This window comes from Oncorhynchus mykiss, chromosome 30 (genome assembly GCF_013265735.2).
Source record: "Oncorhynchus mykiss isolate Arlee chromosome 30, USDA_OmykA_1.1, whole genome shotgun sequence".
NCBI lineage: Eukaryota > Metazoa > Chordata > Actinopteri > Salmoniformes > Salmonidae > Oncorhynchus > Oncorhynchus mykiss.
In genome coordinates, this window is record NC_050570.1 from 6,052,426 (window position 1) to 6,075,861 (window position 23,436).

General features: G+C 45.4%; 1 protein-coding gene across 1 annotated transcript; it reads right to left on the bottom strand.

The window, feature by feature from the left end:
• Positions 1-697: 697 nt before the first annotated feature.
• LOC110522705 (filaggrin-2-like) lies at positions 698-22,739 on the bottom strand. The gene is made up of 6 exons (XM_036968710.1): positions 22,475-22,739; positions 21,871-22,007; positions 20,651-21,692; positions 20,090-20,260; positions 18,509-18,610; positions 698-858 (listed from the first exon to the last, which is right to left on the bottom strand). The coding sequence occupies exons 1-6, from the start codon at positions 22,661-22,663 to the stop codon at positions 724-726; spliced, it is 1,776 nt and encodes a 591-aa protein (XP_036824605.1). The 5' UTR covers positions 22,664-22,739; the 3' UTR covers positions 698-723.
• Positions 22,740-23,436: the final 697 nt, after the last annotated feature.

A 23,436-nucleotide genomic window follows, 5' to 3' on the forward strand; every position in this document is an offset into this window, starting at 1 on the left:
TTTGTGTTTCAAAATGTTCTGCTACAGTGTGCCCTAGTGAACATGACCCATTTAAAAGGTTACTATATTGCTGCACATTTATCAGCGGTGTAATGGGCTCTATTTAATCTGTATCACTGAAGCATTATTTCACGGTATTTTCCGATTAAGCCGACAATCTGCAGCATTTACCGTGAATGTGGGAACATTGCCCTCAATTTGAATTTCTGCGATTACGGAATAAATAGAGCCCTCCGTTGTGTCATGAGATCCTCCAGGGCCTTCTTCCTGTGGTTCTCGTGGACCAGTAGAGCCATTAGTTGTGCTGTGTCATGAGATCCCCCAGGACCCTCTCCCTGTGGTTCTCATGGACCAGTAGAACCTCTTGTATATCAGCCATGAGATCCTCCAGGGCCCTCTCCCCGTGGTTCTCGTGGACCAGTAGAACCTCTTGTATATCAGCCATGAGATCCCCCAGGGCCCTCTCCGTGTGGTTCTCGTGGACCAGTAGAACCTCTCGTATATCAGCCATGAGATCCTCCAGGGCCCTCTCCCTGTGGTTCTCGTGGACCAGTAGAACCTCTTGTATAACAGCCATTAGTTGTGCTGTGTCATGAGATCCCCCAGGGCCCTCTCCCTGTGGTTCTCGGGGACCAGTAGAACCTCTCATATCAGCCATGAGATCCTCCAGCGCCTTCTCCCTGTGGTTCTCGTGGACCAGTAGAATCTCTTGTATAACAGCCATTAGTTGTGCTGTGTCATTAGATCCTCCAGGGCCCTCTCCCTGTGGTTCTCGTGGACCAGTAGAACCTCTTTGATGGCACTCTGCTGGAAGCCCATCTCATTGAACTGAGCCAGGAGCTGCAGGAACTCACCAGCCTGGAATAAGAATTCATTATGGAGTGGCATTAAACAAAATGTAATTAACGTTTGCAAGATTTTGCATTTATGGGCTGGTTTCCCCTACCCAGTTTATGCCTAGTCTTGCAATAAAGATCCTCAATGGAAAAACGATTATTTAACCTTTAACTAGGCAAGTCAATTATTAAGAACAAATTCTTATTCACAATGACGGTCTACCAAAAGGCAAAGGGCCTCCTTCGGGGGCTGGGATTAAAAATAAATAAATATAGGACCAAACACACTACATTGGACAAACATTATTGGGCACAGACAACAGAACAAAGGGCAAGAAGGTAGAGGAGACAATACTTCACGCAAAGCAGCCACAACTGTCAATAAGAGTGTCCATGATTGAGTCTTTGAATGAAGAGATGGAGATGAAACTGTCCAGTTTGAGTGTTTGGAGGAGCGAGCCAGGGACGTGTGTGCTTTGGGGACCTTTAACAGAATGTGACTGGCAGAACGGGTGTTGTATGTGGAGGAGGAGATCTGCAGTAGATATCTCAGATAGGGGAGAGTGAGGCCTAAGGTTTTTTTTTATAGATAAGCATCAACCAGTGGGTCTTGCGACGGGTATACAGAGATGACCAGTTTACAGAGGAGTATAGAGTGCAGTGATGTGTCCTATAAGAAGCATTGGTGGCAAATCTGATGGCCGAATTGTAAAGAACATCTAGCCGCTCGAGAGCACCATTACCTGACGATCTATAAATTACGTCTCCGTAATCTAGCATGGGTAGGATGGTAATCTGAATCAGGGTTAGTTTGGCAGCTGGGGTGAAAGAGGAGCGATTACAATAGAGCAGGTATTCTCAAACTGGGGTTTCACAATGTCGTCGGGGGTACACCAAATAAAAATGTGTAAAAATAATACATATATATATATTTTTTTTTACATTTTCAAACAGTCCATACAGTCAGGCTATACGTTTGGGTGAGTTTTTTTTCCCCCTCGCCTGAGTAGCCTCGTTTCACTGCCAAAAATAAAATGAAAACCAACTAGTATTGTCAAATAATTAACATCCAATCACATTAACCGTTACTCTCTCGCGGGAATTTCACTAATGGTCCGTGTGTTGCCAAACATAGCTACTGCTCGTTCCGTGTACTCGAAAATTGATGAAAAGGTAAGGCCCGCGTCCATAGAGACACATAACAGCTCTACTGGTAGCACTGCTACAAGTACTACACCTGCACCTGTCAACGACACAAGTTGTTCTGCTTCCACGAGAACATCCGATGCTAGCATCATTAATTGTACATTTGTTGTTAGCCCAGCTAGCATGGACACTGACAGTTGTGAATCTGATGCAGCCGAAGAGCTATACTGCCCCTTTACCCGGGAAAGCACCGAACAACAGACAGGTATGTTGGACCATCGTCGAAGAGGCGCAAATATGATGAGAACTACATTTTTTTGGGGTTCACTTATATTGGGGACAGTGTCTTTCCTCAGCCACAGTGTGTTATATGTGCAAAAGTACTATCTCTACAACTCAATGAAACCAGACATTTAGAAAGAAAACATGCCAATTTGAAAATAAGCCACGGGAGTTGTTTGAGTGAGAATTAAGACGAGTTCCCGAGTAGTAAGACCTGTATAAAACCAACAGATACCATTAATAAGAAGGGGCTAGAAGCGTTTTATATGGTGAGCTACCGAGTGGCTAGGACAGGCAAGCCCCATACTACTGTCGAAGACCTAATTCTTCCTGCTACCGCGGATATGGCTGGGACGATGCTGGGGGAAAAGGCCCCAAAAAACTATACAGACAATGCCTGCATCAAACAACACTGTTTCAGGACGCATCAGTGACATGGCAGGAGATGTTGTACAGCATTTAACACAAAATCCAGGGAGGGGCCAACTGAGTAGAATACTCTATCATCTGCATATCAATGGATGAGAGAGCTTCCTACTGCCTGAGCTATGTTGTTGATGTAAATTGAGAAGAGCGTGGGGTCTAGGATCGATTCTTGGGGTACTCCCTTGGTGACAGGCAGTGGCTGAGACAGCAGATTTTCTGACTTTATACACTGCGCTCTTTGAGAGAGGTAGTTAGCAAACCAGCCAAAGACCCCTCAGAGACACTATTAAAAGCTTTGGCCAAGTCAATAAAAATATCAGCACAACATCGATTAGAATCTATCACAGTGCAATCCGTTTTGTCACCAAAGCCCCATATACTACCCACCATTGCGACCTGTACGCTCTCGTTGGCTGGCCCTCGCTTCATACTCGTCGCCAAACCCACTGGCTCCATGTCATCTACAAGACCCTGCTAGGTAAAGTCCCCCCTTATCTCAGCTCGCTGGTCACCATAGCATCTCCCACCTGTAGCACACGCTCCAGCAGGTATATCTCTCTGGTCACCCCCAAAACCAATTCTTTCTTTGGCCGTCTCTCTTTCCAGTTCTCTGCTGCCAATGACTGGAACGAACTACAAAAATCTCTGAAACTGGAAACACTTATCTCCCTCACTAGCTTTAAGCACCAACTGTCAGAGCAGCTCACAGATTACTGCACCTGTACATAGCCCACCTATAATTTAGCCCTATCAACTACCTCTTTCCCAACTGTATTTAATTTATTTATTTATTTTGCTCCTTTGCACCCCATTATTTTTATTTCTACTTTGCACATTCTTCCATTGCAAAACTACCATTCCAGTGTTTTACTTGCTATATTGTATTTACCTTGCCACCAAGGCCTTTTTTTGCCTTTACCTCCCTTCTCACCTCATTTGCTCACATTGTATATAGACTTGTTTATACTTTATTATTGACTGTATGTTTGTTTTACTCCATGTGTAACTCTGTGTTGTTGTATCTGTCGAACTGCTTTGCTTTATCTTGGCCAGGTCGCAATTGTAAATGAGAACTTGTTCTCAACTTGCCTACCTGGTTAAATAAAGGTCAAATAAAAAATAAAAATAAATAAAATCATGGTGACATGACTGAGGACCTTTAAGGTTGCAGTGACACATCCATAACCTGAGCGGAAACCAGATTGTATACCAGCGAGAATACTATAGACATCAAGAAAGCCAGTCAGTTGATTATTGACAAGTTTTTCCAACACTTTTGATAAACAGGGCAAAATAGAAATAGGCCTATAACAGTGAGGATCAGCTTGATCTCCCTCTTTAAATAAAGGATGAATTGTGGCTGCCTTCCAAGCAATGGGAACCTCCCCAGAGAGGAGAGACAGGTTAAAAGGTTGGTGATAGACTTGGCGACGATAGGGGCAGCAACCGTAAAGAAGATGTTTTTTGGGGTCAAGTTTGAGGAGCTCCTTTAGCCCCTCGGTCTCAGTGACCTCCTGCAGGGAGAAACTTTGTAGCGGGGGAAAAGAGGGAGAAGCATCGGGGATAGTCGCATTAGAAGGGATGTGGAGATGAGAAAATGTTGGACGGGCAAGGAGGCATGGCTGAGTCATGTAGGAATCCTGACTTAATGAAGTGATGATTAAAGAGCTCAGCCATGTGCTTCTTGTCAGTAACAACCACATCATCAACATTAAGGGACATGGGCAGCTGTGAGGAGGAGGGTTTATTCTCCAGGTCTTTAACCGTTTTCCAGAACCTCTTGGGGTTAGACCCACAGAGAGAGAACTGCTCCTTAAAGTAACCATCTTTGGCCTTCCGGATAGCCTGAGTGCACTTATTTCTCATTTGCCTGAACGGGAACCAGTCAGCCTGAGTATATGTGTGCCGAGCCTTTCGCCAACTGTCATTCTTGAGGTGGAGTAACTCTGCCAGATCACGGTCGAACCAGGGGCTGAACCTGTTTTTAACTCTCATTTTCTTCATGGGGGTGTGTTTGGTAACAATACCACTGAAAATATAAAAAAATAAGGTCCAAGGGTCTTCGACAGAGGGGATCAAGCTGATTCTATACCAGTTTACAGAGAGACCAGTTCATGAAGGAAGGCTTGCTCATTAAAGTTGTTTAGCAAGTGTCTATGACAAATCAGGACAGGTCGTTTCACTGAGCAGCCGTTAGAACACAGGCTGTAAAACAGTGATCACTAAGGTCATTACATGAAAACACCAGACTGATTGATACCTATCAGGATTATTTGTGAAGATAACATGGAGGAGAGTAGCCTTTTCTATTGAAAGTGCTTTTTGTCCAAGACCAGGTTTAGGCTTCTACATTTAATCGGATCAAGCGATAGCAGACACCTGCATAATGAATGTTGTGACGTAGGATGCGGAACTATCAAATCGGCGAGCAGCTGCTATTATGTCATTGTCACGAAGCCACACACCCGCCCGCCCCAGTGTTGGCTATATAAATATTCTCAAATTGAAAAATCGTGAAATTAAATCATGAGGATTTATATCATCATAATCGAGTCATGGATCACATCTCACATTCCAGTGTTCAAACGTGTAAACAAGGCTGCATGGGATTTCTGTTAATGCGACTCATGGCAGCCAATGTCTGCTTTCGGTATGGATTTGACAATTCCGATCCCGCCGAAACATTCGCTATGCTTTTTTACTCTTAACTATTTAATTAAACTCTGTATTTAACAAGTTGACCAAGGTCTTAGTTTTGTCCTCACACGCCACTTTTTTTTAAAAAATTATTAAACTGTTTCACCCCGAACACATTATCTAGACTTTTGCAGGACCCAGTGTGGTTTTCCTGGAGTTTGGGCTATTTAGAAAACGAAGTCGCGGGTGAAAATGTATTGGTCGAGGGTTGCGGGTTTTGGGGTTATTTCTAAGTTGCACCGCGGCCGCCATGTCATTTCTCTTTAAAAATATATATAATTCACTGTCACCTGCTGCTGACTGTCAGGCGGTGAGGCAGGCTCTTGCAGAGTGCGTGAGTGTTGGGGTGAATGTGTGTGTGTGTGTGTGTGTGTGTTGAGAGAGCACTACAGCTTTTGGCTGAGTCATTTGAGCGAGAGGAGAGGGAGAAGCACGTCGTGACAACTGTTTACCAGTTGTAGGTAATTAGGCTATTTAGATTGGCATTATGGAAACTCCTATTTCCAACCCTTTTTCCATAAAACATATTAATACGCTAGAACTGATGTGCATCAAGAAATTATGGAGACAGAGCGCTGGAAAACGACTAGGCGCATTACATAAATTCCCTCTGAGGTGGATTCTAATGTTGACTTTGCTTAAAGAAAACGGTATCAAGCGAAGTGTTTTATGCATGCTCCGTTCTTGGGTTTTGGGGGCTTTCCGAGTGGAATTTTTTAAATAGAAGTTATGGAACTCCCACGCGTGGTTCTTTTTATGGGGAAAAGTGCTGAATGAAACTGACATTAAATGTGGAGAATGACACATTTGCCTCCGTTGGCCATCAAGTAGCTTATTCATTTATATGCCATCGTAGGCTACCATTTGATACAATACATATGTTGAAATGAAGATATCACTGGAGTCATTGCAAATCAATTTGTGTAGCCTACCTTGAGTTGGCAAAACACTTGAATAAATAGCCTATAACTTCAGTTTGTTGTTGTAGCCTTGTGTTATTATGCAATAATTAATGGCATGTTTAGTTAATTACATGGGAAGTTATCCAATCTTAATCACATTTGCCGATCAGTTGTTAGAACGCATTAGATCGAAGGTAACAGTAGTCAGATTAGGCTACAGGTAAAAACGTTTTTTTTTTTTTTTTTTTTAAACACTGGCTGTTGTTGACAAGCATATTCAGTTCAAATACATATAATTAATATTTTATTCAGTGATTGAAATTATGACCCCATCCTCAGTAGCCTATTCCAGCAGGCTATTGGGAAACACAAGCACTTCAATCGCTATTCATGTTGAATAAATGAGTATGTTCATTTGAACTAAGCAAGCTGCTAAATCTTTTCAGTTCACATCTAGCCTAAATCTTTTCTAGACCACTGCAGGCCATCTGCAATTAGATGTAGAGGCCTATCAGGGGCTATAGGTTCCCTGCCTTTATCTAAGCAAACCATGGCAAAATTGAATTACAATCATAAACCCAGATTTTTTTATCTGTAGCCTATTGAAATAAGAAGTCCATCTTGCAAATGGGCCTTTTATAACGGTTTACAAACTTAACATCTGAAACATAATAACAACACAATTGCCAGAAAATAGCAAAACATTTCAGAGATTTTGAATTTCTCTGTCCAACTTTTATCACTCAAACTCTGTTGGATGTATATATATATATATACCAATCAGCATTCAGGGCTCGAACCAGGTGTATATATATATATATACCAATCAGCATTCAGGGCTCGAACCAGGTTTATATATATATATATACCAATCAGCATTCAGGGCTCGAACCAGGTTTATATATATATATATATACCAATCAGCATTCAGGGCTCGAACCAGGTTTATATATATATATATACCAATCAGCATTCAGGGCTCGAACCAGGTTTATTTATATATATATATATATATATATATATATAGCAATCAGCATTCAGGGCTCGAACCAGGTTTATATATATATATATATATATATATATATATATAGCAATCAGCATTCAGGGCTCGAACCAGGTTTATATATATAGCAATCAGCATTCAGGGCTCGAACCAGGTTTATATATATATATAGTTATGCACATGCGCGAAGGGGATTTATTTACAATTATAAACCTGGTTCGAGCCCTGAATGCTGATTGGTTGAAGGCCGTGGTATATGAGACCATATACCAGGGGTATGACAAAAAATGACTTCTTACTGTTCTAATTACATTGGTAACCAGTTTATAATAGCGATAAGGCACCCCAGGGGGTTGTGGTATATGGCCAATATACCACGGCTAACGGCTGTATCCAGGCACTCCGTGTTGTGTCATGCATAAGAACAGCCCCTAGCAAAGTGCCTGGATCAATCAATCAAATGTATTTACAAAGTCTGTGGTATATTGGCCATATACCATACCCCTGTGTGCCTTATTGCTTAATCATAGCAGTCAAGTGAGTTAAATCGCCCTCCATTGATGGAAAATGATCTGGCGAGTTTAATAAGGGCAAATGATCTTTTCTCATGTCATAACTCGCAAGAATTATTATTTTGAGGATAACCTCATTTTGCTTCTAACGCCGTTACGAGTTACTACGGTATTCCTTCTATAATTGGCTCAATAATGTTATGGAAAAAGGCTTTGTCGTCTAAATTTGGCAACTCTCTTGCTGTGAAAAAAAAAATGGGGCTACTTTTCAAGCCTTTTGGGCGGGGTTTGAGCGGTCATTAGGTGAGAAATTTTAGCTAGACCTGGCAACCCTGGCAGGACCTCCTCCCCTAAAATAAGAAAAAGCTAAGTCACATTATACCTTCTCCCTAGCTCTCTGAGGTCTCTACTCCACCGGCTACGGGGTCTGAGCCTCCGAAGCCTCCCACCACTAGCTCTGACTAATTGAAAACACTAGTCATTGACAACTCCATTGCCCGCAATATGACAATACAAAAATATCATACATTGTTTACCAGGGGGCAAGGCTACCAACGTAAAGGCTAATCTGAAGATGGTGTTGGCTGAGGCTAAAACTGGCGGTGTTGATGGTACAGGGATATTGTTATCCGCGTCAACGCCAACGCTGTTTGGATGAAACAGTCAGAGGTCACCAAGCGCCACATAACTTCAGAGTGTAACTTAGCTAGAAAGATGTGTTGGCATCAAGTCATTGTCTCTGGCCCCCTCCCATTTAGGGGGAGTGATGAGCTCTACAGCAGAGTCTCTGGCCCCTTCCCATTTAGGGGGAGTGATGAGCTCTACAGCAGAGTCTCTGGCCCCTTCCCATTTAGGGGGAGTGATGAGCTCTACAGCAGAGTCTCTGGCCCCTTCCCATTTAGGGGGAGTGATGAGCTCTACAGCAGAGTCTCTGGCCCTCTCCCATTTAGGGGGAGTGATGAGCTCTACAGCAGAGTCTCTGGCCCCTTCCCATTTAGGGGGAGTGATGAGCTCTACAGCAGAGTCTCTGGCCCTCTCCCATTTAGGGGGAGTGATGAGCTCTACAGCAGAGTCTCTGGCCCCTTCCCATTTAGGGGGAGTGATGAGCTCTACAGCAGAGTCTCTGGCCCCTTCCCATTTAGGGGGAGTGATGAGCTCTACAGCAGAGTCTCTGGCCCCTTCCCATTTAGGGGGAGTGATGAGCTCTACAGCAGAGTCTCTGGCCCCTTCCCATTTAGGGGGAGTGATGAGCTCTACAGCAGAGTCTCTGGCCCCCTCCCATTTAGGGGGAGTGATGAGCTCTACAGCAGAGTCTCTGGCCCCTTCCCATTTAGGGGGAGTGATGAGCTCTACAGCAGAGTCTCTGGCCCCCTCCCATTTAGGGGGAGTGATGAGCTCTACAGCAGAGTCTCTGGCCCCTTCCCATTTAGGGGGAGTGATGAGCTCTACAGCAGAGTCTCTGGCCCCTTCCCATTTAGGGGGAGTGATGAGCTCTACAGCAGAGTCTCTGGCCCCCTCCCATTTAGGGGGAGTGATGAGCTCTACAGCAGAGTCTCTGGCCCTCTCCCATTTAGGGGGAGTGATGAGCTCTACAGCAGAGTCTCTGGCCCCCTCCCATTTAGGGGGAGTGATGAGCTCTACAGCAGAGTCTCTGGCCCCCTCCCATTTAGGGGGAGTGATGAGCTCTACAGCAGAGTCTCTGGCCCCCTCCCATTTAGGGGGAGTGATGAGCTCTACAGCAGAGTCTCTGGCCCCCTCCCATTTAGGGGGAGTGATGAGCTCTACAGCAGAGTCTCTGGCCCCCTCCCATTTAGGGGGAGTGATGAGCTCTACAGCAGAGTCTCTGGCCCCCTCCCATTTAGGGGGAGTGATGAGCTCTACAGCAGAGTCTCTGGCCCCCTCCCATTTAGGGGGAGTGATGAGCTCTACAGCAGAGTCTCTGGCCCCCTCCCATTTAGGGGGAGTGATGAGCTCTACAGCAGAGTCTCTGGCCCCCTCCCATTTAGGGGGAGTGATGAGCTCTACAGCAGAGTCTCTGGCCCCCTCCCATTTAGGGGGAGTGATGAGCTCTACAGCAGAGTCTCTGGCCCCTTCCCATTTAGGGGGAGTGATGAGCTCTACAGCAGAGTCTCTGGCCCCTTCCCATTTAGGGGGAGTGATGAGCTCTACAGCAGAGTCTCTGGCCCCCTCCCATTTAGGGGGAGTGATGAGCTCTACAGCAGAGTCTCTGGCCCCTTCCCATTTAGGGGGAGTGATGAGCTCTACAGCAGAGTCTCTGGCCCCTTCCCATTTAGGGGGAGTGATGAGCTCTACAGCAGAGTCTCTGGCCCCCTCCCATTTAGGGGGAGTGATGAGCTCTACAGCAGAGTCTCTGGCCCTCTCCCATTTAGGGGGAGTGATGAGCTCTACAGCAGAGTCTCTGGCCCCCTCCCATTTAGGGGGAGTGATGAGCTCTACAGCAGAGTCTCTGGCCCTCTCCCATTTAGGGGGAGTGATGAGCTCTACAGCAGAGTCTCTGGCCCCCTCCCATTTAGGGGGAGTGATGAGCTCTACAGCAGAGTCTCTGGCCCTCTCCCATTTAGGGGGAGTGATGAGCTCTACAGCAGAGTCTCTGGCCCCTTCCCATTTAGGGGGAGTGATGAGCTCTACAGCAGAGTCTCTGGCCCCCTCCCATTTAGGGGGAGTGATGAGCTCTACAGCAGAGTCTCTGGCCCCCTCCCATTTAGGGGGAGTGATGAGCTCTACAGCAGAGTCTCTGGCCCCTTCCCATTTAGGGGGAGTGATGAGCTCTACAGCAGAGTCTCTGGCCCTCTCCCATTTAGGGGGAGTGATGAGCTCTACAGCAGAGTCTCTGGCCCCTTCCCATTTAGGGGGAGTGATGAGCTCTACAGCAGAGTCTCTGGCCCCTTCCCATTTAGGGGGAGTGATGAGCTCTACAGCAGAGTCTCTGGCCCTCTCCCATTTAGGGGGAGTGATGAGCTCTACAGCAGAGTCTCTGGCCCCTTCCCATTTAGGGGGAGTGATGAGCTCTACAGCAGAGTCTCTGGCCCCCTCCCATTTAGGGGGAGTGATGAGCTCTACAGCAGAGTCTCTGGCCCCCTCCCATTTAGGGGGAGTGATGAGCTCTACAGCAGAGTCTCTGGCCCCCTCCCATTTAGGGGGAGTGATGAGCTCTACAGCAGAGTCTCTGGCCCCTTCCCATTTAGGGGGAGTGATGAGCTCTACAGCAGAGTCTCTGGCCCCTTCCCATTTAGGGGGAGTGATGAGCTCTACAGCAGAGTCTCTGGCCCCTTCCCATTTAGGGGGAGTGATGAGCTCTACAGCAGAGTCTCACAACTCCATCGCTGGTTGAAAACGTTTTTCTGATCCTCCCAATAGATAGAATGTGTAGATTTACTGGCCCTCTTTCTGGGATTCCCCCACAAACAGGACCAAGTCTGGCCTGCTCAGGACTGACGGACTCCATCCAAGCTCGAGAGGCGTTCTCATCTCATTTATTAACATAGACAGGACTCTAACTCCTATAGTTCCACAATGAGGTAGGGTGCAGGCCAGGCAGCAGGCTGTTAGCCAGCCTGTCAGCTTAGTGGAGTCTACCACTAGCACAGTCAGTGTAGTCAGCTCAGCTATCCCCATTAACTTAACATATTTTTTTTTTTTAAATTTTATTTTTTATTTCACCTTTATTTAACCAGGTAGGCAAGTTGAGAACAAGTTCTCATTTACAATTGCGACCATGGCGAACATGGCGGTGTTCACCTTAGAAATCTCACTGGAATAAAGACCTCCTTCATTTCCTGTCATTATTGAAAGAGATTGTGATAATAACTCACATTTCAAAATAGGACAAATGAATGTTTGATCCCTGACTTCTACTTAACGTTAGATCACTCACTGCCAAGGTCGTTATAGTCAGTCATAATCACTGACCATAACCTTGATGTGATTGGCCTGACTGAAACATGGCTTAAGCCTGATGAATTTACTGTGTTTAATGAGGCCTCTCCTCCTGGTTACACTAGTGATCATATCCCCTATGCATCCCACAGTCGGAGGTGTAGCTAATATTTCTGAAAGAAAATTTCAATTGACAAAAAAAATACTTTAATATTTTAAGCTTCTAGTCATGAAATCTATTTAGCATAATCAATCACTTTGAATTCCGATTGGATCTAGTAGTAAATATGAGATAATATTAACATTTTTGGTGACTTCAATTTTCACATGGAAAATTCCACAGACCCACTCCAAATGGCTTTCGGCGTCACCACTGACTCAGTGGGTTTTGTCCAACATGTCTCCGGACCTACGCATTAACACAGTCATAACGCTGGATCTAGTTTTGAGAGGTGGATGAAATAATGTCGATGTAAATGTTTTTCCTCATAATCCTGGACCACCATCTTCTTATGTTTGCAATCGCAGCAACAAATAATCTGCTCAGACCCCAACCAGGGATTATCAAAAGCTGAGCTATAAATTCTCAGACAACACTAAGATTCCCGAGATTCCGTTCCAGACTTCCACCACCTACCCAAGGACATCGGAGTACAACAATCTGTTAATCACCTAACAGAGTATCTAAATTCAACCTTGCATAATACCCTAGATGCAGTCGCACTTCTAAAAACAAAAAAACATTTGTCAAAAGAAATACAGAAATCCTATACAGAAAATACCCGAGCACTGAAGCAAGCTTCCAAAAACTTGGACTGGAAATTGCGCTCCACCAAAATGGAAGTCTTCTGACTAGCTTGGAAAGACAGTTCCGTGCAATATCGAAGAGCCCTCACTGCTGCTCGATCAGCCTACTTTTCCAACCTGATGGAGGATAAAAACAATCCAACATGTATTTTTTGATACTGTCTCAAAGCTACAGTGCCTTGCGAAAGTATTCGGCCCCCTTGAACTTTGCGACCTTTTGCCACATTTCAGGCTTCAAACATAAAGATATAAAACTGTATTTTTTTGTGAAGAATCAACAACAAGTGGGACACAATCATGAAGTGGAACGACATTTATTGGATATTTCAAACTTTTTTAACAAATCAAAAACTGAAGAATTGGGCGTGCAAAATTATTCAGCCCCTTTACTTTCAGTGCAGCAAACTCTCTCCAGAAGTTCAGTGAGGATCTCTGAATGATCCAATGTTGACCTAAATGACTAATGATGATAAATACAATCCACCTGTGTGTAATCAAGTCTCCGTATAAATGCACCTGCACTGTGATAGTCTCAGAGGTCCGTTAAAAGCGCAGAGAGCATCATGAAGAACAAGGAACACACCAGGCAGGTCCGAGATACTGTTGTGAAGAAGTTTAAAGCCGGATTTGGATACAAAAATATTTCCCAAGCTTTAAACATCCCAAGGAGCACTGTGCAAGTGATAATATTGAAATGGAAGGAGTATCAGACCACTGCAAATCTACCAAGACCTGGCCGTCCCTCTAAACTTTCAGCTCATACAAGAAGAAGACTGATCAGAGATGCAGCCAAGAGGCCCATGGTCACTCTGGATGAACTGCAGAGATCTACAGCTGAGGTGGGAGACTCTGTCCATAGGACAACAATCAGTCGTATATTGCACAAATCTGGCCTTTATGGAAGAGTGGCAAGAAGAAAGCCATTTCTTAAAGATATCCATAAAAGGTGTTGTTTAAAGTTTGCCACAAGCCACCTGGGAGACACACCAAACATGTGGAAGAAGGTGCTCTGGTCAGATGAAACCAAAATTGAACTTTTTGGCAACAATGCAAAACGTTATGTTTGGCGTAAAAGCAACACAGCTGAACACACCATCCCCACTGTCAAACATGGTGGTGGCAGCATCATGGTTTGGGCCTGCTTTTCTTCAGCAGGGACAGGGAAGATGGTTAAAATTGATGGGAAGATGGATGGAGCCAAATACAGGACCATTCTGGAAGAAAACCTGATGGAGTCTGCAAAAGACCTGAGACTGGGACGGAGATTTGTCTTCCAACAAGACAATGATCCAAAACATAAAGCAAAATCTACAATGGAATGGTTCAAAAATAAACATATCCAGGTGTTAGATTGGCCAAGTCAAAGTCCAGACCTGAATCCAATCGAGAATCTGTGGAAAGAACCGAAAACTGCTGTTCACAAATGCTCTCCATCCAACCTCACTGAGCTCGAGCTGTTTTGCAAGGAGGAACGGGAACAAATTTCCAATAAATGTCGTTCCACTTCATGATTGTGTCCCACTTGTTGTTGATTCTTCACAAAAAAATACAGTTTTATATCTTTATGTTTGAAGCCTGAAATGTGGCAAAAGGTCGCAAAGTTCAAGGGGGCCCGAATACTTTCGCAAGGCACTGTAACTAAAAAGCAGCATTCCCCAAGAGAGAATAGCTTTCAATTCAGCAGTGATATATTCATGAACTTCTTCGACAGAAAGATCATCATCATTAGAATGCAAATTATGGACTCCTCTTTGAATTGAAATATTTCTCAAAAACTCAGTTGACCTGAGTCTGCAATGGAGACACTCACGTTTTTTTATCCTGTATCTCTCGACACATTCACAAAAATAATCATGGCCTTTAAACCTTCCAGTTGCCTACTGAACCCTATTCCAACTAAACTACTGAAAGAGCTGCTTCCTGTGCTTGGCCCTCATATGTTGAACATAATAAATGGCTCCCTATCCTCTGGATGTGTACCAAACTCACTAAAAGTGGAAGTAATAAAAGCCTCTCCTGAAAAAGCCAAACCTTGACCCAGATCTTTTTTTCAAACTATTGGCCTATATCGGATCTCCCATTCCTCTAAAAATGTTTAGAAAAATCTGTTGCACAGCAACTCACTGCCTTCCTGAAGACAACTAATGTATACGAAACTCTCCAGTCTGGTTTTAGACCTCATCATAGTACTGAGACCACACTCGTGAAGGTGGTAAATTACCTTTTAATGGCATCAGACCAAGGATCTGTATCTGTCCTCGTGCTTAGACCTTAGTGCTGCTTTTGATACCATCAATCACCACATTCTTTTGGAGAGATTGGAAACCCAAATTGGTCTACACGGACAAGTTCTGGGCCCGGTTTAGATCTTATCTGTCGGAAAGATATCAGTTTGTCTCTGTGAATGGTTTGTCTTCTGACAAAGTTCCGTTTTAGGAACACTATTGTCTTCACTATACATTCTACCTCTTTGTGATGTCATTCGGAAACACAATGACAACTTTTACAGCTATTCGGACGACACACAGCTGTGCATTTCGATGAAACATGGTGAAGCCCCAAAATTGCCTGCCCTGGAAGCCTGTGTTTCAGACATAAGGAAGTGGATGGTGGCAAATGTTTTACTTTTAAACTCGGGACAAAACAGAGATGTTAGTTCTAGGTTCCAAGAAACAAAGAGATCTGCTGTTTGACCTAACAATTCATCTTGATGGTTATGCAGTCGTTTCAAATAAAACTTTGAAGGACCTCAGCATTACCCTGGACCCTGATCTATATTTTAACGAACATATCAATAATATTTCAAGGGCAGTTTTTTTCCATCTTCGTAACATTGCAAAAACCTGAAACGTTTTGATGCAGAAAAGCTAATCAATGCTATTATCACTTTTAGATTAGACTACTACAATGCTATACTCTCTGGGCTACCTGGATAAAGCACTAAATAAACTTCAGTTGGTGCTAAGTACGGCGGCTAGAATCTTGACAAGAACCAAAAGTTTTGACTCACTACACTGACTACCAACATGTTTCAAGCAGACCACCATAGTCCCTGTGCCCAAGAACACTAAGGTAACCTGCCTAAATGACTACCGACCCGTATCACTCACATCTGTAGCCATGAAGTGCTTAGAAAGGCTGGTCGTGGCTAACATCAACACCATTATCCCATAAACCCTAGACCCACTCCAATTTGCATACCGCTCCAACAGATCCACAGATGATGCAATCTATATTGCACTCCACACTGCCCTTTCACACATGGACAAAAAGGAACACCTATGTGAGAAATGCTATTCATTGACTACAGCTTAGCGTTCAACACCCTAGTGCCCTCAAAGCTTATAACTAAGCTAAGGACCCTGGGATGAAACACCTCCCTCTGCAACTGGATCCTGGACTTCCTGACAGGCCGCCCCCAGGTGGTTAGGGTAGGTAACAAAACATCTGCCACGCTGATCCTCAACATGGGGTCCCCTCTGGGGGGCATGCTCAGTCCCCTCCTGTACTCCCTGTTCACTCATGAATGCACGGCCAGGTATGGCTAGACTCCAACACTATCATTAAGTTTGCCGATGACACAATAGTGGTAGGCCTGATCACCAACAACGACGAGACAGCATTAAATGAGGAGGTCAGAGACCTGGCCATGTGGTGCCAGGACAACAACCTCTCCCTCAACGTGATCAAGACTAAGGAGATAATTGTGGACTACAGGAAAAGGAGGACAGAGCACATCCCCATTTTTATCGACAGGGCTGTAGTAGAGCAGGTTGAGAGCTTCAAGTTCCTTGGTGTCCACATCACCAACAAACTAACATAGTCCAAGCACACAAAGACAGTCGTGAAGAGGGCACAACAAAACCTATTCCTCCTCAGGAGAAGATTTGGCATGGGTCCTCAGATCCTCAAAAGGTTCTACAGCTGCACCAAGGCACTACAGAGGGTAGTGCGAACGGCCCAGTACATCACTGGGGCCAAGCTTCCTGCTGTCTTGGACCTCTATACCAGGCGGTGTCAGAGGAAGGCCCTAAAAATTGTCAAAGACTCCAGCCACCCTAGTCATAGACTGTTCTCTCTGCTACCGCACGGCAAGCTGTACCAGAGTGCCACGTCCAGGTCCAAGAGGCTTCTAAACAGCTTCTACCCACAAGCCATAAGACTCCTGTACATCTAATCAAATGACTACCCAGACTATTTGCATTGCCCCCCCCCCCCCTCCCACTTTACGCTGCTGCTACTCTCTGTTATTATCTATGCAAAAGTTACTTTAATATCTCTACCTATCTCTACCTACCTATGTACATTGGTGCAAAAAAAGTATTTAGTCAGCCACCAATTGTGCAAGTTCTCCCACTTAAAAAGATGATAGAGGCCTGTAATTTTCATCATAGGTACACTTCAACTATGACAGACAAAATTAGAAAAAAAATCCAGAAAATCACATTGTAGGATTTTTAATGAATTTATTAGCAAATTATGGTGGAAAATAAGTATTTGGTCACCTACAAACAAGCAAGATTTCTGGCTCTCACAGACCTGTAACTTCTTCTTTAAGAGGCTCCTCTTAAAGAACGAACAATGCCTTTTGTGGCATGATGGAGCACCTTGCCATAAGGCAAAAGTGATAACTAAGTGGCTCTGGGAGCAAAACATCGATATTTTGGGTCCATGGCCAGGAAACTCCCCAGACCTTAATCCCATTGAGAACTTGTGGTCAATCTTCAGGAGGCGGGTGGACAAACAAAAACCCACAAACTCTGAAAAACTCCAAGCATGGATTATGCAAGAATGGGCTGCCATCAGTCAGGATGTGGCCCAGAAGTTAATTGACAGCATGCCAGTGCGGATTGCAGAGGTCTTGAAAACACTGCAAATATTGACTCTTTGCATCAACTTCATGTAATTGTCTATTGACACTTATGAAATGCTTGTAATTATACTTCCGTATTCCATAGTAACATCTGACAAAAAATATCTAAAGACACTTGAAGCAGCAAACTTTGTGAAAATTAATATTTGTGTCATTCTCAAAACTTTTGGCCACGACTCTATATAGCCTCACTATTGTTATTGTACTACTGCTGTTTAATTATTTGTTACTTTTATTTCAAATGTTGTACTTAACACTTCTTTTTTTCTTAAAACTCTTTTAAGCATTGTTGGTTAAGGGCTTGTAAAGTAAGCATTTCATGGTATTCAGAGCATGTGACAAAATACAATTTGATTTGATTGAATCAAGCCCTATTCAATCCACATCGCAGACGTTCAGCTCTACGGCGTGTTGGAAATGTAAAGGCAGTGTTCCCGCTTTAGCGGAGACTGCATTCAAGGTAAACGCTGCTTATGTCGGCGCGCAATCGGAAAACTACCTTTACATTTATATCATGGAATCTGTAATGCTTCAGCTTGAATAGGGGCGGCAAGTAGCCTAGTGGTTAGAGCGTTGGACAAGTAACCGAAAGGCTGCAAGATCGAATCCCCCCCAGCTGACAAGGTAAAAATCTGTCGTTCTCCCCCTGAACAAGGCAGTTAACCCACTTTTCCTAGGCCATCATTGAAAATAAGAATTGATTCTTAACTGACCTGCCTAGTTAAATAAAGGTAAAAACATAAATAATAATAAATAGAGCCCTTCATCTGTGTCAGGCAAACCTGGCCCAATACTTTCACAGCAAGAAATTGCAGTTGCTTTGATATTATGGAGTGATATTAGCAGCAACAGAAATGGAATTCAAATTCAATAATTTAGAATGTGTAGAATCCTTTAGAATATGTATTGAGATGCTCACCTTGTTCTATGTATTGACAAGCTCACCTTGTTCTATGTATTGACAAGCTCACCTTGTTCTATGTATTGACAAGCTCACCTTGTTCTATGTATTGACAAGCTCACCTTGTTCTACGTATTGACAAGCTCACCTTGCTCTATGTATTGACAAGCTCACCTTGTTCTATGTATTGACAAGCTCACCTTGTTCTATGTATTGACAAGCTCACCTTGCTCTCACAGTTCTGGAACATCTCCATGGCCTCCTCCACCTGAGCCTCTTCGTAGCCCAGCGCACACAGACGGTCACTGGCAACCAGGTAACTCAGGATCTGTGAAGGAAAACAGGACCTTAGAGGTGAATATGACAGAAGGGGTGAACAAGTACAATATAAAAACATGGTCTTCTTAAATCTATCTCTGGGTTAAATGCAATAGGTAGGTAGGTGGCACCGCAATAGGGCAATAGGTAGGTAGGTGGCACCGCAATAGGGCAATAGGTAGGTAGGTGGCACCGCAATAGGGCAATAGGTAGGTAGGTGGCACCGCAATAGGGCAATAGGTAGGTAGGTGGCACCGCAACAGGTAGGTAGGTGGCACCGCAGTAGGGCAATAGGTAGGTGGCACCGCAATAGGGCAATAGGTAGGTGGCACCGCAACAGGGCAATAGGTAGGTAGGTGGCACCGCAGTAGGGCAATAGGGCAAAAGGTAGGTAGGTAGGTAGGTGGCACCGCAATAGGGCAATAGGTAGGTGGCACCGCAATAGGGCAATAGGTAGGTAGCACCGCAATAGGGCAATAGGTAGGTGGCACCGCAATAGGGCAATAGGTAGGTGGCACCGCAACAGGTAGTTAGGTAGGTAGCACCGCAACAGGTAGTTAGGTAGGTAGCACCGCAATAGGGCAATAGGTAGGTAGGTGGCACCACAGTAGGGCAATAGGTAGGTGGGCAGGTAGGTAGGTGGGTGGGTAAGTGGGTAGGTAGATGGCACCGCAATAGGGCAATAGGTAGGTAGGTAGATGGGTAGGTAGGTGGGTAGATGGGTAGGTGGGTGGGTAGATGGGTGGGTGGGTGGGTAGGTGGGTGGGTGGGTGGGCAGGTAGGTAGGTAGGTAGGTAGGTGGATGGGTAGGTGGCACCGCAATAGGTAGGTAGGTAGGTAGGTGGGTGGGTAGGCAGGTAGGTAGGTAGGTAGGTAGGTGGCACCGCAATAGGGCAGTAGGTAGGTAGGTAGGTAGGACCGCAATAGGGCAATAGGTAGGTAGGTAGGTAGGTAGGTAGGTAGGTGGGTGGGTGGGTAGGCAGGCAGGTAGGTAGGTAGGTAAGTAGGTAGGTAGGTAGGTGGCACCGCAATAGGGCAGTAGGTAGGTAGGTAGGTAGGTAGGTGGCACCGCAATAGGGCAGTAGGTAGGTAGGTAGGACCGCAATAGGGCAATAGGTAGGTAGGTAGGACCGCAATAGGGCAATAGGTAGGTAGGTGGGTAGGTAGGACCGCAATAGGGCAATAGGTAGGTAGGTGGGTGGGTGGGTGGGTAGGTAGGACCGCAATAGGGCAATAGGTAGGTAGGTAGGACCGCAATAGGGCAATAGGTAGGTAGGTGGGTAGGTAGGACCGCAATAGGGCAATAGGTAGGTAGGTGGGTGGGTGGGTGGGTAGGTAGGCGGCACCGCCAAGATTTTTCCTGTCAGCCCTGGAATTCAACCATCTGATTACTCTCTGACCTCAAGACTGACCCCCCCCCCCCCCCCCCCCCCTCCCTCCAAGACCACTAGGGTTGTTGTCATGTCACAGCATGGGTAAGTAAAACTACCTGTTGTGGGTTGCGGTGGCCAGTCTTCTGCAAAGCCAGGATGGCAGTGTGTAGAGGGTAGCCCTGCTCAGTGATGGCCTCCAGTAGCTCTCTCTCTTCCTGACTTAGGGCCGTCAGCAACTCTGCAGATGAGTCACAGCCAATGCCGTGTGAGGTACGCGGACGCAGAGTCTAAAAGGAAGAAGAGTGACAGGCTAGAGTAAGGTTAAGTAGCCCGGGTGGGGTTTTAGTTTACTTCCTGAATTGACCAACAAAAAAAAAAACCACTCATACTTGTCTTTCCATAATAGCACTGACTGATGTTAACTATTTTATTGAGGGAAAAAGTACTTACTATAAGTGTGATATGTTACATGTATGTTGATAACCATCTGGATAAGAACGTCTGCCAAAATGTCAAATGTAGCCCAAGGTGTAATTGAAATGGAATTGGAATGGAATCCTATCCCCTAATACAACCGTATAAGGTGTCTGTGTCTGTCTATCACAGAGCAGAGGGATGTCATGTTTTGACCTAACAACAACACTAGCCACACAGACCTGGGAATAGGCTATACTTACAGTCTGCCTGTTGTTCTTGATTTCAGGGCCAGCTGAAGCGGGTCGTTGTGGCTGCTGTGGGGTCACGGAGTTTTTCCTTCCCGTTGACCACAAAGAACGCTGCCTCTTTCTGCTATAGTGCCTCTGATCGCCATGGCACTGGGGACTGCTAGCCTGACCATGGCACTGGGGACTGCTGGCCTGACCATGGCACTGGGGACTGCTAGCCTGACCATGACACTGGGGACTGCTAGCCTGACCATGGCACTGGGGACTGCTGGCCTGACCATGGCACTGGGGACTGCTGGCCTGACCATGGCACTGAGGGCTACCGGCCCGCACAAAAGACTCTTCCAGGCCAGAGGACGATGACACCTGCTGCTGGCTTCTGAAATCCTTCCTGCAGGGCCTCTGATCGCCATGGCACTGGGGACTGCTGTCCTGACCATGGCAAAGTGGGCTGATGGTACGCCCCTGCTCCTGTTTGAGCCCGGTGAATGACCCTTGCCTCCTGCAGTCCAGGACGGAGGAAGAGTTGGCCCTCCTGTTGCGACCCTGGTAGCCTCGACCTCCAGTGGAAGGCTGGTTAGAGTGGTGATGAGCCAAGGAAGAGCCTGAAGATCCAAGATGGTGGTCTTTGACTCTGGATAATGGGTGTTTTGGTGCAGAGCTTTGCGACCGTGGTCGTTCACCACCAGTGGAAGGCTGGTTAGAGTGGTGATGAGCCGAGGAAGATCCTGAAGATCCAAGATGGTGGTCTTTGACTCTGGATAATGGGTGTTTTGGTGCAGAGCTTTGCGACCGAGGCCGTTCACCACCGTGATAGGCTCCACGGTGTGTCTTTGAGTCTGAGGCGTTATCTTCAGTGGAGGAGCCCTCGTCATCTTCTGAGTAGCCAGCTTCGTCTTCCGAGTCGGAGACCATTAACTTGATTTTTCGGTGGCTATGCTGGCAGCGGTGGTGGGGGTGGGGTTGAGGGTGGTGGTTAAGGTGACGTGTGTCCACAGAGCTTAGGCTGTGGCTCCTTGGTCGGAGAGCAGAGCCCCGCAGATCACTGTTCCACCTTAAATAAAATAAAACTTTATTTACAGTGCATTTAAAATGACAACACACTTTACAGTAAAACGATAGAAATTAAGACAGCACAAACAAATCTGGGACCCAGGCTAAATTCGTGTGATTAAACATACTTTTAATTATTTTAGACAAGAAAAATAGATATAAGAAGAACACAAAAACACCTGCTGGCCGAGCGCCTCTCCTGGGGACTAGAGAACATGAGCCAGTACGGAGGACAGGATGGGGGCGGGGCATCCCAGGGTCGGCAGCATCCTCCATGGAGCGCAGACATCACCCAGTTCTCTAAGGTGAACTCATACTGAAGAAGAACACTTTTTTTGTCCATTGTTGTCAGTTTAAGTGTCTTGCTCGAAAGGTACAATGGCAGGACATTTTTAAAATAGGCCACCTAGAATCCCACCAAATATGTTTTTGTTGGACTCGGCAATCGAACCCTGCGCTTCAGTTGCTGGCCTAACTATAATATTTTTTATTGCTTTATTTAACTTGGCAACTCAGGTAAGAACAAATTCTTATTTACAATGACAGCCTACCCCGGCAAAACCCTAACCCGGACGACACTGGGCAAATTGTGAGCCACCTTATGGGACTCCCAATTTCGGCCGGTTGTGATACAGCCTGAAATCTGTAATGACGCCTCTAGCACTGAGATGCAGTGCCTTAGACCGCTGCGCCATTGGGGAGCCCCAAGCCCCAATATCTAGGGTACCTGCCAGCATTATCACAAAACAATATCACATAGCCCGCCATAGCCATATAACTAACCTCAGTGTCTTGTAGTATTTGGAGGTGGTCTGGTATGGTGAACTCTGGGGCCGTAACCAGCTCTATCTCTCCTCCCAGGGGCCCCAGCTCCTGTAGTGGCCCCAGAGGGCTCTTAAAGGGAACCTCCTCTAGACTGGTCATCCTGTCTGTATACCCAGAACAAGAAAACCCCCCCACACACACAGACATTTACACAGAAAACTCAGGGAACAACATGAAGGCACACACACACACACATTTAAATATACAACACACACATTTAAATATACAACACACAAACACACATTTAAATAAAACAACACACACAGTCACAGGCACGCACGCACACAAAGATGCGCGCACACACACACACACAGCGTAGGGCAAAGCTAGAGTAGTACTCAATTCCTTGGTGAAATTAATTGAAATAGCAAATTCTGTCAGGTGAATGTTATGATGCCAGTGAAGGCAGCAATCAATAGTAATCGATGGCAGTTATCTTAAATTATTGATCACACACATTTTTCACAGGCAGTACTCACTCACCTCCCCTTTTGAAAAGTGTTGTCTGGCCAGTCCACCGTGTGTGTGTAAAGTGTTGACAGGACAGGTGTACGCTGAATGACTTATATCTGGATAAATAGCCTAAGTATCAACACACGAGCTAATTCTCTTGATCACTTATAAGCCCCTGTCCTGTCTGACATCATCAGATGTGCCGTTGTTGACACCCTCATTACTGAGAACTACCCTTGGATGGAGTGGAAACCACGAAGGGAAATGAGGATACCTGGTCAGTTGTAAACCTGAACGTATTCAACTGAAATGTGTCTTAATGATGTACAGTGCATTCGGAAAGTAGTCAGACTCCTTCCCTTTTTACACATTTTGTTATGTTACAGCCTTATTCTAAAATGGATTAAATTGTTTTTTCCCCTCATCAATCTACACACAATACCCCATAGTGACATCACAATACCCCA

Bases quoted from the DNA above. Each gene is read 5' to 3' on its own strand.
- LOC110522705 (XM_036968710.1), bottom strand. From the start codon at position 22,663: ATGTCTGTGTGTGTGGGGGGGTTTTCTTGTTCTGGGTATACAGACAGG. The intron at 22,008-22,474 runs GTTAGTTATATG...GTTCTTCTTCAG, and splicing joins AAATACTACAAGACACTGAG to TATGAGTTCACCTTAGAGAA. The intron at 18,611-20,089 runs GTAGTTTTACTT...TTTCCTTCACAG, and splicing joins GCCACCGCAACCCACAACAG to ATCCTGAGTTACCTGGTTGC.